This window comes from Chaetodon auriga, chromosome 7 (assembly GCF_051107435.1).
Source record: "Chaetodon auriga isolate fChaAug3 chromosome 7, fChaAug3.hap1, whole genome shotgun sequence".
NCBI lineage: Eukaryota > Metazoa > Chordata > Actinopteri > Chaetodontiformes > Chaetodontidae > Chaetodon > Chaetodon auriga.
In genome coordinates, this window is record NC_135080.1 from 7,504,852 (window position 1) to 7,519,378 (window position 14,527).

General features: G+C 43.4%; 1 protein-coding gene across 1 annotated transcript in view; it reads left to right on the plus strand.

Annotated features, from left to right (window-relative positions):
* pitpnm3 (PITPNM family member 3) overlaps positions 1-14,527 on the plus strand; it is an 80,089-nt gene that overhangs the window by 53,560 nt on the left and 12,002 nt on the right. Inside the window, exons 6-12 of the mRNA XM_076734731.1 lie at positions 607-796; positions 2,389-2,511; positions 3,238-3,425; positions 7,028-7,185; positions 7,785-7,955; positions 13,655-13,852; positions 13,978-14,126. Coding sequence (XP_076590846.1) covers positions 607-796; positions 2,389-2,511; positions 3,238-3,425; positions 7,028-7,185; positions 7,785-7,955; positions 13,655-13,852; positions 13,978-14,126 — 1,177 coding nt within the window. The remainder of the gene's footprint in view (positions 1-606; positions 797-2,388; positions 2,512-3,237; positions 3,426-7,027; positions 7,186-7,784; positions 7,956-13,654; positions 13,853-13,977; positions 14,127-14,527) is intronic.

Below are 14,527 nucleotides of genomic sequence, written 5' to 3' on the forward strand. Positions count from 1 at the left end.
TGGTGGAGCATTGCTGCTTCTTCCTGTAATCTGATGGATGGTGACAGTGCTGCTCAAGGAAAGAGTACAGGGCAACACCATCTTTTACCGTTTCTGCACGCTGTCACATGAAGTGTCTCGCTTGATCCGCAACTGCACTGACATTTTGACACACACACACACACACACACACACACACACACTGTGCAGGTTTGCTTGTGTTATATTCTTGAGATAAGATCCTTCCCTTATCTTCCTTTTATACACACACACACACACACACCTACACACACTTCACACACAAGTAGCTTTGATTCAAATCAGATGGCGTGTGTCATGAACAGATTGGACGAGACATTAATAAATGGAGGAAAGTCAAGCGAATCAAAAAAGGAGCACCTGAAGGATCTTTGATTTTCGACATCATGACCTTCATTTAATGAACCTGACCTTCATTTCTTTTGACGTTTCTGTGCAGTAGAAACTGATGACTGCCGTCTTGCAGAGTTGTTAAGAAACACTCCCAAAGAGCTCTGCTGAGACATAAAATCGTTCTGTAATTTGTTGTGTTTCTCGGCACTGCTCCTTCCTTCATCCCCTCCGTCCCTCTTTTCTTGCTCTTTCCAGCCTGAACCCATACAGCTACGACGAGAGCTGTGTGTCCAGCAGCGTGGACCACCTGCCCCTGGCTGCTCTCCCCCTCCTCGCCATTGTCTCGCCTCGCTATCAGGACGCCGTTGCGACCGTGATCGCCCGAGCCAACCAGGTGTACCACAGCTTCCTGCAGTCAGAGGACGGGCAGGGATTCACGGGTCAGGTCTGTCTCGCCTTCTTCTGGTTGGAGAGGAGAGGAGAAAGGAGAACTCCTTCACTCTAGTCTCCCATCATTGAATAATGAGCTGCAGGCACTTTAATAGAAGTCAATGATTGTCCAAGGAAGTGGAGATTGCTTTTGAGTGGGCTGTGTAATCTGTGGGAGTCCAGGCCCTCAGAGGGCTCTAGATCTCTATTTTTTAAGCGACCCACATCTTACTCTCTCGCACATAACAACCACTGGCCTCACTGTAACAAGCTATATTTTCTGCTGAGGTAGTCATCTGATTATTCACACCTGAGCTGATTTAAGGCTCTGATACAAAACTTTGCTTCGCTTAGTCAGATCAACAAATGTCACAGCAGAATCCAGCAAATAATGATTGTTTTCCTCATTTAGTTCATTGTGTGTCTGTCAGCTGCTGTTTGAAATGAGAAGCCTCCGATTTTCAGGCCTTTGTGATTGACATGTGATTGAGACCCACAGGTCAATACCATCCTGATTAGCCAGGTAACAACCCCACAGGTGATTACAGTAAAGGAGATTACACCAGTATGTGTTCTTCTTGATTGGCTGTTGCTGTTGTGGTTAGATTGGACTGTTATGTGCACATACTGTTACTGGTCACACATGCAAAAATTTACTTCCAGTGGCGAAGTAAATTCACATCCTTGCTTCATGGGGAGTTCCACTCCAGTCTATTTTTACTTCTAGGTTTGCTCCTTAAGATGATTGAATTCAGTCCGTGTCCTGTCATCGCTCTGCAGTATATTACTCATTGCCTGGTGATGCAGTAGTGTCACTTAACTGAAAAAATGGTAGCAGTGGTTTGAGCTTGTAGTGTGTTCTTGCTGCAAAAGTGACAAAATTAGGGATGCTCCGATGATGAATTTACCTAATATTGGCAGAATGGGAAGAACGGGAAAATATTATATACTTCAGTTAGCTGAAGTGTCGATGGTGTCTTTGCAGCCATTTTATCAGCGCTCTGTTGACCCCTCTGTAGTTCTTTTCACCAAGTGGGAGATATCATACAGTAGCTATCAGAAATTCCCGATACGTTTGACTCAGAATTACAACCCAGAGGCCTACGTGGGTAATTGGGTTTCCCACTCGTCTGCTCGTAATTACAGAGTGAATGATAAGTTGTGAACGCAGCATTAAAAAGGTGCTTGGTTTGTGAATGCAGTGCACGCAGGAAAAGGAGGAGCTGCTCGCAGCTGCAAAACATTAAAACAAATTCAGAGCGGTGGTCAAAGGAAGATACAGAAAAAAAGCAAAGTATTTAAGTTTAAACAGCACATTTTGCTTTCTGTTTGTGAAGTTTTATCAGCAGTCTTGGTCTAAGGTTTAAGGCATATTGCATCATTACCTGTGCAAAGTGATAAAATACATTGATTTCTTGTGTAGCCTGCTATCTTTCTAAAACAGCATACTCTGGCAGTTATAGTTATGTAGTTATATAGGATGGAATTGGTACACAGGGAGTGTTTTACCGTTGTTTAATTCCCTCGTGAATTGTGCTCCTGTTAAGGCTTTCACTGACTGAGTGCGCCATATGTGCAGGGCGTTTAAATTACTTATTTTCTGAGCAGGTATGCCTGATGGGCGACTGCGTGGGAGGTGTGCTGTGCTTCGACGCTTTGTGCTTCAGCAACCACCAGAGGCCTGGCAGCCCCAACAACAGCAGCAGGAACAACAGCACTGAGAGCCTGAAGGTAGGAGCTCACGGTTATGGTGACGATGATGATGATGATGATGGTACACAGATCTGGATGTGGGCTTTGGACACTTTGAACAGCTGGTGAAAGTGAAGACATTTTACTGGTCATGAATGATTAAGAGATGACTGCAGTGATCAAGATTTCATGCCTGTGTGTTATACCTTGCTCTCATCAGTGGAGTTAATTATTACATGAACATCAGGGGGAATGTCCTTGGCACGACTCCCCGTCCTCTCTAGTAAACAAAACTGTCATACACAACATTCATCTTTAATATGTCTTTATTCCATCAGTTTTTCAGCACAGCACGTCTATCAAGACACAACTTTTAGAAATGTCAACGCACGCCAGAGGCAATGTCTTTGGCACTACGTTTCTCTCAAAGTCTCATGTAAATGTTGCAAATAGAAGTCACAGTTGAGGTGAACATTGTGTGTGTGCATGTGAAGCTGTTTTCAGTGATTTGAATGGGGGGGGGGTCTTTTTTCAGTGCATGTTCCCCTCTTTCTGTCTGTTGCTCCCTCATCCTCTCCTCCTCCCATTTGCTCTTCAAATCCACTCACATCTAATAGACTCGCACTTACACAAGCACAATTTTTAACGGTTCACCTGGGAATACACAGCGGCTCCCATCTGATTATGTGTAATTTCCTGGTGTACCCACTGCTGTGAGTGTATGAGGCTGAACCGTACGTTGCACATTCTCCTCTTTCCTCTCAGGATAACTCGGGCTTGCTCGGGGACTCGAGCCTGGGTCTGAGTTCTAGCAAGAGGCTGAGTAAGAGCAACATCGATATCTCCGCCCCCAACGGAGGGGACGGCCAGGGTGAGCCGCCGCTCAGCCGCAAGCAGAGCGACTCGTACGATGGAGACACCTCGTCCACGGGCCAGCACAGCTTTTTCTCCAGGTGGGAAAGGGTGCATGAACATGCCCACAGAAAGAGCAATGTGACGATATAGACTGAGAGTGTCGGAATCTTTCCATTGAATATATTTGGGTATCAATCAGAGGGGATGATGGTACTTTTCAGGTTAATTGCTGTTAACCAAAATTCCCCTCTGTTCTTTTTAATCACTTAGCAGTTTCTCAATTGATTTCTCAAAAACATATCAGCACATACATCAACATCATGATATAAAATTAATTACATACATAAAACATACACACACACACACACACACACACACAGGGAGGCCCTTTAATGTGAACATGAATTTTCTAATCTCTAACATGAACCCTGCTTCTCGCAACTGACCTTGATCCCCAAACAGGCAGGTCCTGAACCTGGAATAACCTGGAAATGTTTCTCTCCTCGTGGTTATATGCTAGAAATAGAAGAATAAAAACACATACAGTGTGCAGTCATGCGTGCACACTATACTCTTAGTAAAAGCTTCAGTAACCTCAGCTCAGATCTCCATCAATGCAGTTTTTTTATTCTCCTCAAAGACCAAAGCGACCTTGCATGATTTCAGTGCAAAACCAACAGTTTTATTTTTCATTGTTTCGTACACTTAACCATACATGCATTTACACACACATTCATGCATAAACAGGACAGAAAAAGGCTGCAAAAATCTTAATCAGACTGCTTCCTCCTCACAAAAATGGCTGGTGCAGGAAGAGAGGTTATAAAGGAACGGTGCACATGTACAATCAAACAAATGTGTAGTCCACCGAGTATATCAGCAGACTGTTATCTGGACAAGATATTGGTCAGTGCTAATCGTCAATCTGGAAATATGCTGCAGCAAAAGAAGATTTAGTGCTTTGTGCAATAGTCAGATATAACAAAAAAAAATCAGATAATAAAGATTTACAACATTCAAATTTCAATTCAAATGTGATGTGTGTGCATGTGTGTGTGTCTGTCTGTGTGTCTGTGTGTCTGTGTGTGTGTGTGTGTGTGTGTGTGTGTGTGTGTGTGTGTGTGTGAGAGAGAGAAAAACAACATCTGGATCATTTAATAATTAGTTGTTTTTCATACATAACAAAATCTAGTTCACACAACCACCCACAACTTGCCAAAAAACACATCAGACATACAGTCTTATTAGAATTTCTGTCATCCACTTCTGCCACACAGCATTTGTCGTGAGTGTGATATGATGACCCAGATGTTGCATGCTGGCCCTCATCCAGGTTTTCCTGGAATGTGTCACCCTGTCTCGCCCTTGCTCTTTATCAATATTTGCAGCTTGACTGCCCAGCCTGCTTACCTGCCTCTGCTGGACTATAAATAGCCTGTTTGAGCCTGTGCCAGCCATTTTGTGTGGGAGACTGAGTGGCTGAATTAAGCTGGGTCGGGGTGGCTGGAGGGGGTACGCCTGCCATGTCCACTCACTTCAGGCGACCAGTGTTCCCATTCCAAATCACATGCTCCACTAGGCTTACACCATCACAGTAACACAGTGGCTGAAGAGAGAGTCCCATCAGTTCACAGTTATGCCATATTGTGTTCGTGGCGGTGCACATCTCACCTTTCGCTTGCTGTTACACTCCTGGTTAAGTCCAGGCCTCGCCGTGGGGAGGATAACCTCTGTTCCTGGAAGTGCTCTTTTCCCCTGCAAATCCACTGCATATTCTCAGCCATCAGGAGAGCTTGTTAAAGCTCCTTTTCCCAGACTTTATCACTCCTATCAGAAAGGGCTGTCGGATGACTGTCTACCTGTGGTTTTACTCCATTTCAGATGGTTCAATGTGTACTTTGCTCTGCTCCGGCTCTGACTGGGAACCGCAAATGGTCGTTTCTATTGAAAACCCAGGAGGATGCACTCTGTGCAGCACACAGTGGAGGTTTTTTTTTTTATGTTAACCATTTCTTCTACTTTATTTTGTCTGTGTTTCCACCAGTCTGTCCTTGTTAGGGACATGTGTTTTTGGCTAATTTCACTGACATTTAACCAGATTGTAATACTGTCACCAAAATGGACATAGTTGACACCTTTAGACAGTCTATTAGTATATTTAGTCTTAAGTGCTCCGATGTAAAAAAAAATGTGTGCGGTTAGAGCTGCAGAAAGACTTAATGCATGCATAGTGCACATGACGAAATCTATTTGCAATGCTTTACTTAAATAGGTAGGCTTCATTGTCAGATCTGTTTGCTGCTGCAGTGAAAAGCTGAGCAGTTTGAGGCATGTCATATGCTCGTTGCTCATTATCCCTCATAAAAACATGTCAACCATTCACTCAGTATCAGTTAGCCGGTGTAATATTTGCCAAATTTATTGCACATATTGGTAACAATATGCAGTTGAATGACAAGTGTGATAGCTGCAAAAAGGGAAATTTACCCCATGCAGGCAGCAAAGGTAATACTTGACGTTCTGTTTTATGTGCCGGTGAATGTAAAGTGCACTTGCTGAGAACATGGACTGTGTTGAATTAAATGTAACATGTCAACACGGCAACATGAGTCCATTTACAGAAATAGAGAGCAGTCCAGTCTTTTAACCATGCTCATGTACTGTCCATGCAATGAGTAATCTCTGATCTCTTCAGCTACACAGACACAACTGCAAGTAGTAGTTACAGTTTGTAGGAAATGGCTCACTATGAGGATATTTTGCAGACAGACAAAGATGGTAGGAAGAAGTGAATGAGTGGACACATCACGAAAGAGAAGACAAAACCAAAACGGAAGCAGAAAGCAATCAAAGCAGTATTGATTTAGCTTTTAAAGATGGCTGTTGGCTAATCCTTTCTCCCCTAGTAGGACTTAATGGGGAAATGTTGTCTCACTAGACAGCGGAGAGATCTCGTCAGTCAGCAGAAGGTTGTGCCAGAGACCAGCTCTGCTGTTCAAACAGCTGTGAGGATGATTCAGCCCGTGAAGGCTGAGTGAAGAGCTGCTCAGGCTGAGTCATAAAGGCCTGGTGCCGAAAACGACCCCAGAATCTTTAAACAAGCCAGCTATTGAATCAGGGCAAAGCAAAAGCATCACTGACTCATCGGTGCCAAGACCGGGGCATTTGCCTTCCTGAATTCAGCATGAGCATTATTGCCATTTAAGGTCTCAGATTACCCCTGCTTTTCTCTGAAAATGTAAACAAAACTGTTGCAGTAAGATTGTCCATCCATCCTGTAGTTAAAGCCAGTCTTTGTCATCAAGCGAAATATCCTGTGTTGCCAGTGCTGACCCGTTAACACAATTTAAAGGTGTTACACCCAAAGTAATGATTTATGTATTAATTACCTACCTGAATCCACTTTTCCTGGCTTTTACTTCTTCTCACTGTTTGTGCTAAACTCAGCTTTTAAAAGTGATGCCTGCAGCATAACTGGAGTCTCAATCATGCATTTGAAAGCTTGTACAACCCACATTACGACACGGTTGCAGAATAAACCACTTTCACAAGAGCCGCACATTTGCCTGCCTCCAGTGCATTTATTTATATGTCGCCAAAGAATAGCCAGTAAATTAGTTTAGATTAGACAAAGAGCAGAGGACCACAAATTTGGACTGGTAAGACCATTCTATATATTGTGTCCATGTCTCCTCCCCAGTTTGATGAAGGAGAGTGTGGAGGTGCGTGGCGGCAGCAGCACCAGTCTGGTGTTGAATCCCGGCCGATTCGACTTCGAGGTGTCAGACTGCTTCCTGCTGGGCTGTCCACTGGGCCTCGTGCTGGCCATGAGACGCACTGTGCTGCCTGCCGTCCAGGGTAAGAATCAGACGCAAGCAAAATATATCAGAGAATGAGATTCTTGTATGTGCACATGAGCTTACACTTGAATGTGTGAAAGGTGTTAAAAGAATCAGGTTTGAGTGAAATGTGATTGCAATACGACATTGCTGAATGATTTCATCATTTTCATCTGTTTACTCTTCTTTTTCTGTGAAAATTAAGGATCAAACCAGTTCACACTGATTTTCACCTGGATTTCTCCAAAGTTTGTTGAGTTTCCTGCTCCAAGGAGAATATAAATTTACTTTTTTTTTGTTTTTTTCTGTGGTTTATTGCAAACAGCATAAACAAATATAGTAGCCAAACAAAGGTCCTCTGATGGCGAGCACAGCTCAGAGTGTGCTTTCACTCAGAAACAGGCAGAAAATGAGCTGGTCATTATGTGGCATTGTTTGATTCCTTCAGAGTAATAAAAAACAGACTTAAAGCTGATTCACATGGATTTTTTTTCATCTTTTTTTTTTGCTCTGTCCAAATCTGAGTCTGTCAAATATTGCTGACCTGACGCACCACACTTCATGATGAAGTCCTGTCCCTAATGGCTTTGCTTTTCCATTGTGTTTTCGGACCCTCAGTGAGCCAGCTCCATCCAGCCTGCGCTCAGATTTTCAACCTGTTCTACCCCTCGGACCCCTCAGCTTCCAGACTGGAGCCGCTGCTGCAGCCTCTCTTCCACAAGTTGCCACCTTTTGCTGTGCCACGCTACCAGCGCTACCCTCTAGGAGATGGACGCTCAATGCTCATTGGTAGGACGGGTGATCTGACCCTGGAAATCAATTTACCAGCGCAGGGAGACTGAATATTTCATTGCTTAATCTATTTCTTGGTGTAATTGTAATGCCATATTAATAACCTTTTCGATTTTTGCATTTCAAACCTGGCGTGAAACCTTTGAGGAATCCTGTTAATAGAACTAGATTAGAGTGGCAGAGAGATTCAATGACTAAGTAATGTGAATTTTCACAGGTGCACACGTACACAGAGCCTCGACCCCATCTGCGTTAGCCCATCCTGCAGTGGAGGGCTAAATCCTGCTCCCAAAGCCAGAAGTTTGAAGTAATTATACTTCGTCTTCTTGTGGTGCAGCACCTTCAGCCTGCAACTCCTCTCTGAGGATCAGGATGTGAGATATTGGTCTGCTATATAGCACAGAACTGCTGCACTCCCCCAGGAGGGCTTGGTTGTAGAGACTGAGTCCTTAATGAGCCACTGATTTATTTGAAGCATGTTTTAGCCCACTTTTGGGATGCAGGGACTCACTCTAAAAAGCAGTCATGACGCATCGCCTGGTTTCCCTGGCTCTCTGTCCACCTACTTCAATGAGAGAAAGTAGGACAAGGACTGATAGCTTGTGCATGAAACCACATCAGAAGACTTTGTGGTTTGGTGCAAGACTATGAAACATTTCAAACCTTTTACTCAATTTGCAATCATTAGAAATAGTAGAGCAGATTTGTCAAATGGGGAATCTCAGTGATATGGAAAGGGAATTTCTGTTTTACTGTATATTAGTGTATTCTTTAGGGAGACAAGAACAATTATTCAAACATGGACAGAGCACAGAGGATATTGACTATTCATATGAAACATTTGTTTGCTACTTACTTGCAGAAAAGCCGAAAAAGTCAGCATATAAAAATTAGAAAATTAGAAAACCTACAAATGCTGCAGCATGTCAGCAACTAGCAATTAAATGCGAGTTATCATCTTAACGTCTGCTCTCTCTGCTGCATTGTATGTTTGGACACTGTCGTATAATATAAAGTCAGCTGCAGAATTCTGTATCTAAAGATGACAAGAGTGGTCTTTACTGAAGGCTTCAGTCAATATAAATGTGAATCTCTTTCCACTCCCTCTTGTGCACTAGTTGCTAAATATCGAGCAGCGTTTTCTGTAAGTCCTGTCATGTTTGAATGTTACTGAACATATGTAATAGAACCTACGTTTGACTGCCGAAAAGACATTACTTTTACAGATAGATGAGGCCTAGAACGTTTCTTGTTCCACATCTGGAAAGAGCTTCACTAACTAATTAAGTCACTTAGTCACTTGAAATCATTGTACTGTGTAGGTGTTGGATAAATCAGCTTCCATCAGTTCATTTGTTTCCTGTTTAAACAGGGAACCCATGAGTAATCCGCGTGTTTCGCTCGTATGTGACACGCAGTAGTAAATAACACAGTGTTTTTACCTGTTTAAACTGGGTGCCCAAGCTGTGATTTATTAATTTAATCATGTTCAGCCAGTCACAAAGCAGGATGCTAGTCGTGCTGATAAAGGTGATGGAGTGTAAAAGCAGACGCACGTCGAAAGCTTGCAGCTATACCGGGTTTTAATTACGGGTCTGCATCTCTGTTCCACTCATCGAGCTTGGATGCTGTCAAATTACGTGTTAAATTAAAAACCACAGACAGGTGCACGCGGAGGCAGAGGCAGACATATAAACACATAGAAGAGCAGCAAACGTCACCCATTTCCTGCTCTGTAATATGGTAATTAGTTGTTATGAAGGCAAGGAGAGCCAATCAAATCAGGCTCCTGTGGGTATGACTTCAACATCAACACCCATCAACAGTGGAGGGTTCATTATGATGAATGCTGCTAATATAGAGAGAATGAGCCCTCTTCCTATTGATTTCCAGCTATGCTCCAATGGGAAGTATGATCACCCACGACAGCAAATGCACACAGAATTACAGTCATTTTTATCAGTATTGATCTCATGGCTAACAGTGCTTTAATGTAAAGGTGGTGGTTTATCTTTTGCTCTGCCAAGAAATGATTCCTAATGGGAGGCTACCACGTGTGGAGGCGAGAGCGTGACGGCGACTGGAGGGGACGGCGCTTAGTTAAAAGTCTCTTTCCGTCTCTTTTTGTTGCAAACATGCTTCAAGGCCACAGTGTAATCATGCTCCCTCACCTAATGAATTCTCTGCTTGTCCTTCCTTTTACCAGTGCCGTCAGCCGATTCACTCTCCCCTGCCTCGTGCTTAAATCATCAGCTGTCTGTGTCTATACTGGTCATTTAATGGGACCGGTGTTTGAACTGGAATTTTTTGAACCTCAGCTTTTCATGCATGCGCTCGCCCCTTTCTTCCCTTTGTCTTTGTCACCATGTGGCCCCATCTTTGATGATCCACTCCCTCGCCTTCTTCCCCAGCACACATCTTTGGAGATTTTATGTGTGTGCATGTGTGTGTTTCAGAAAATGCGTCAGCCTCAGTGGGCTTTTCTCTCTTCTCTCTCTGTCGGTCAGAATAATTTCTCCCTCCCTCTCCGCCTCTCTCTGCTTATTGTGTTGTGACAGAAAGACAGAGCTGTGCTAATGTTTCAGAGGCTGTGCAGAGAATAAGGCTCCTCTGAGCGGCGCGGTGGACATTAATGATAACAGATTGCAGTGTGTGACCCCAGAGCAGGTTTAATTACTGATATCACTACGAATAGTATACAGTATATACTGTACAATGACCTTGTCTTCGGTTAAATACACCGTTTTTGATTAGAGAATACGTGTTGGGTTTTTTGTGACATTCAGTTGTCATCATAACGGTCTGAACAGGTGGCCAGACAGAGCGGCATTTAATCTGTATTCTGCAAGAGGCAACCTCCAATGCTGAAAATGAAGCCAGCACGGAAGTGCCAAAAAGCTGCAGTTCCTCTAATGGCCACTCGAAGCTGGCTCCAAAAGCAAGTCAATCCCCCATAGACCCCCATATTAGAATGTCCAACTAAACCGCAGAAATAAACATGTTGTGTTGTTTGGTGGAGCCAAGATGGTGGCGATGAGAGTCACTGAGCTTCCGAGTGGCTCTCCAGGAACCTATGGATGACGTCAGGGAGGCTATGTCCATGTTTTATGCAGCCTATGCTGTCCTGTTGTGGATATCAATCTTCTCACTGTTTCCATCCCAGAATTTTCTGAAAACCTACTCTGTCTTGTGAAATACTGCCCAGATATTTCACAACCCCAAAACCTGAACTCCTCTCTCTCGGTCCAGCTATAAAAAAGACTGCAACCACAATATTTCCTATTTCCAAATTTTTGCCATTTTTTACTTAGATTACTCAACCGATAAATCAATGATTTAACAAGTTGTTGATTAGTTTTCTTTTGATCAACTAATTGATTAATCCAATCTAGTCCAGATTGATTTATAAAGCACGTTGACCAAAGTGCTTTCCAATCAAAATATAGTCAAATCATCTAATTGTTGCCTCTTTATTTCAAATTGCTTGTATTGTCCACTTAACAATTCAAAAATCCCAAAGTCTTCAGTTTGCATTGATACTAAACAGCAAGAATACCCAAACCAGCTTAAAGGCCCGTCATTCAGTGCTGTTGTACTGTCGGATATTATCAAAAAGGCAGTAGAATCAGACTCTTCACTGTGAATTCAACTCTCTCTCTCTCTCTCTCTCTCTTTCTCGGCTCCCACCAGGTGCCAGATATCACACGAGCATGCGACTCTTCCTGTAAATGCGCTGCATCGTGTGAATGAACATTCACGAGAAAGTCTCTGATGTCTCGATGAGAAAATGTTTTCACTTTAACAGATAGATGAAGCCAGCTCGGTTTCATATTCCACGTCTGAAAAGAGCCTCACACACACACACACACACGCAGGCTCATACACACAGATTAACGCTGCGGAAATGTGTTGTGAACCCAGTTCACTTGAATCTGTGCAGTAAAGTAAAACAAAATGATGCGTTGGTATTCTTTGGGTTTTTGTGGGTGAATGACTCCACATACAAAAACTCATATTTTGACCTGGTTCATTCATTCATTGAAACTGGCATAAACAAGCCCTAAACCAGCCGTACCTTCCCAACCAGTATTCTCTGCCGCTCAAAAGCAGACCCGTTACACAGAAACCATCCATTAATTCATCCTCCTCGTGTGGGTGACTCTTTGCCTTAACTGTGGGGATTTATTAACCACACCTGATTCTCCCTCGTGTCTGAGAGTGCGGCTGTTATTCTGTATTCTGCTGCGGTAGCCGATCCTTCACTGACCGAACACAAGGCAACATGTGGCTGCATCTGATGCCTTATTTATAACCATTACAGCAGATATTGGAGAGAGGGTTAATCTGCCCATAAGTGGCTGCTTCATGAAACAAGTCGGACTATTCTGGGTGATAATTTGATACATGCAAACACCCCAATTACAAAAACTGAATGCAGCGCCGACCACGAGTGGAGGAAACACCAGAGTAATGTTTGTGTTTAGTGTGAGTGGAAGTCATGTAAACAGGGAATTGTGTCAGAGGCAAAGGTTAAGAAAATCATTTCTTTCTAGAGATGCAGCAAGATCCTCTCCCACAAAAGATCAACCCAGACACGATGTGTCCTGCTTAACATTTGCAGGCAAGCAGGCACTCTCACTTTATCTCAGCTCTCCTCAGCCGTGCTGCTCCCTGTGGATGATCATCGTATCAAAAGCCATCCTTCTGGACTGAGTCTGGGCTTGTTGATGACACATATATATAGATTACATTCTGTTTAGTTGTGTGGCAGAGTATGGATTGGGGTTATATGTTGTCACTGAGGTCAACATTTCAGCAGCACACCATGTAGCACAGCGGTGAAGTTGCGGCTCATTCAGGCAGGAGTCAAGCCATATCCAGTGTCATAATAGCTCCACAGCATCATGCAAGGCCTTGGCAACAGGATAATGAGTACTCTCCAGAGTCTGGTTGGAAAAAACATGTACAGTTTCATAATGCAGGTAGACGATGAGGGAGTGTTCTCAAAGAACGAGACCAGCCTCATGGACGTGTTGTACAGCTTCCTGGTGTTTAGCTATGTTAAGAAAATACTGTTTGGTGGAAGTTGTATTACCTTCGATGCGAGTCTCCTTTTGTCCTCGGGATGTGTTGTGGGCTTTAAGATAAATGTGATATTGAACAGAGCTGGTAGACATGGGCCTATCTGGCGATTGAATTATTGATGAAAGATGCTTCTTCTGGGCTCTACATCTTCGGAAATAACAAGTAGATCCATGATGTTTGCTGAAACCAAGTCTCAAGGGAACTATTTTTCCTATTATGCAGTATTAAAGCTGAAAAAATCGGAAAGATCTGCGAGAGATGTGCCGGTGGGACAGAAGAAACCAACCTGATAAAATTATTCTACTTGTCAGCAGTAGCCGAGGCAAGATGCTTTTTGGGTCTTCTAAATCCAATACAAATGGATTGAAGACCATGAGGAGTAGAAGCAGTCTCCTGTCCTTGTACTCATGCTTAGTGCTTGTCTTTGGTTTCCTTGATAAAATGCAAAGCAAGTCGATACACGGCAAGAGCCCATCTTATTAGGCAAAATAACAGCATTGATTTAAAGATTGAGGCCAGTCAGTTGTTGTGTGATCAAAGCATTTCCTTTCCTCTTCCCTCTCTGTTTATCCATGTCTTTTCTCTTTCCGGCTTCTTCCCACCCTCCCCAGCCGAGAGTATCCAAGGCCATACAAATGTGTTTTTGGAAGGTGATCAAACTCCTGGTGGTCCACCTCCGCAGTTGTCTTCTGAGACAAAGACTGAAGGAGGAGGAGGAGAAGAGGGAGGTCGTAGAGCCAGCGTGACCAGTGTGGAAAGTGAAACGTCGATTTGCTCCCTGGGCCAGCTGGGAAACACCATTGCTAACAGTGAGTGGGTGGGACGCCTCCTTTATTCAGTTATCTCCTGTAGATGAATTAAGGTTCTTGAGGTTTCACAGCTCTTCAGCTGACCTCAGTTTTCCACGTCTGTTCTTGCATATTTGCATTTTCAGTTTCCAGTAGCTGGTGGGGCACCAAGAGGCTGGATTATGCTTTGTACTGCCCTGATGTGCTGACTGCCTTCCCAACAGTGGCTCTGCCTCACCTTTTCCATGCCTCCTACTGGGAGTCCACTGATGTAGCAGCTTTTGTTCTTCGGCAGGTGGGCAAGCCTTATTGACAGGCTATTGGTTTTTTTTTTTCTTTTTCTTTTTTTTCAGATTTTACAGACTGGGAGAAGTATACTCCCCGTAATTAGTGCAGGTATTCAAACAAAGTCATAAAATACAGTATGGTCTCCAGTCCTTGTTTAGGCTGTATGTTTGCATATGCAACCAATTGAAAGCAGCAGGAAATCACTTGCTATCACTTCATCGTCCATGTAGCTCTTCTGTAGATGTTTGCTAAAATGTGTCAAACTGTGTTACATTGCATAACATAACAAAACCAGCTACAAGAAAGTTGTAGGAGGTGGAAAGTGGAGGCACTGGACAGAGGTGTTAAGTTGGAAACAGTCTATTTTAATCAAGTCTATTTTGTTGCTTTAATATTCAGGGGTTTAGT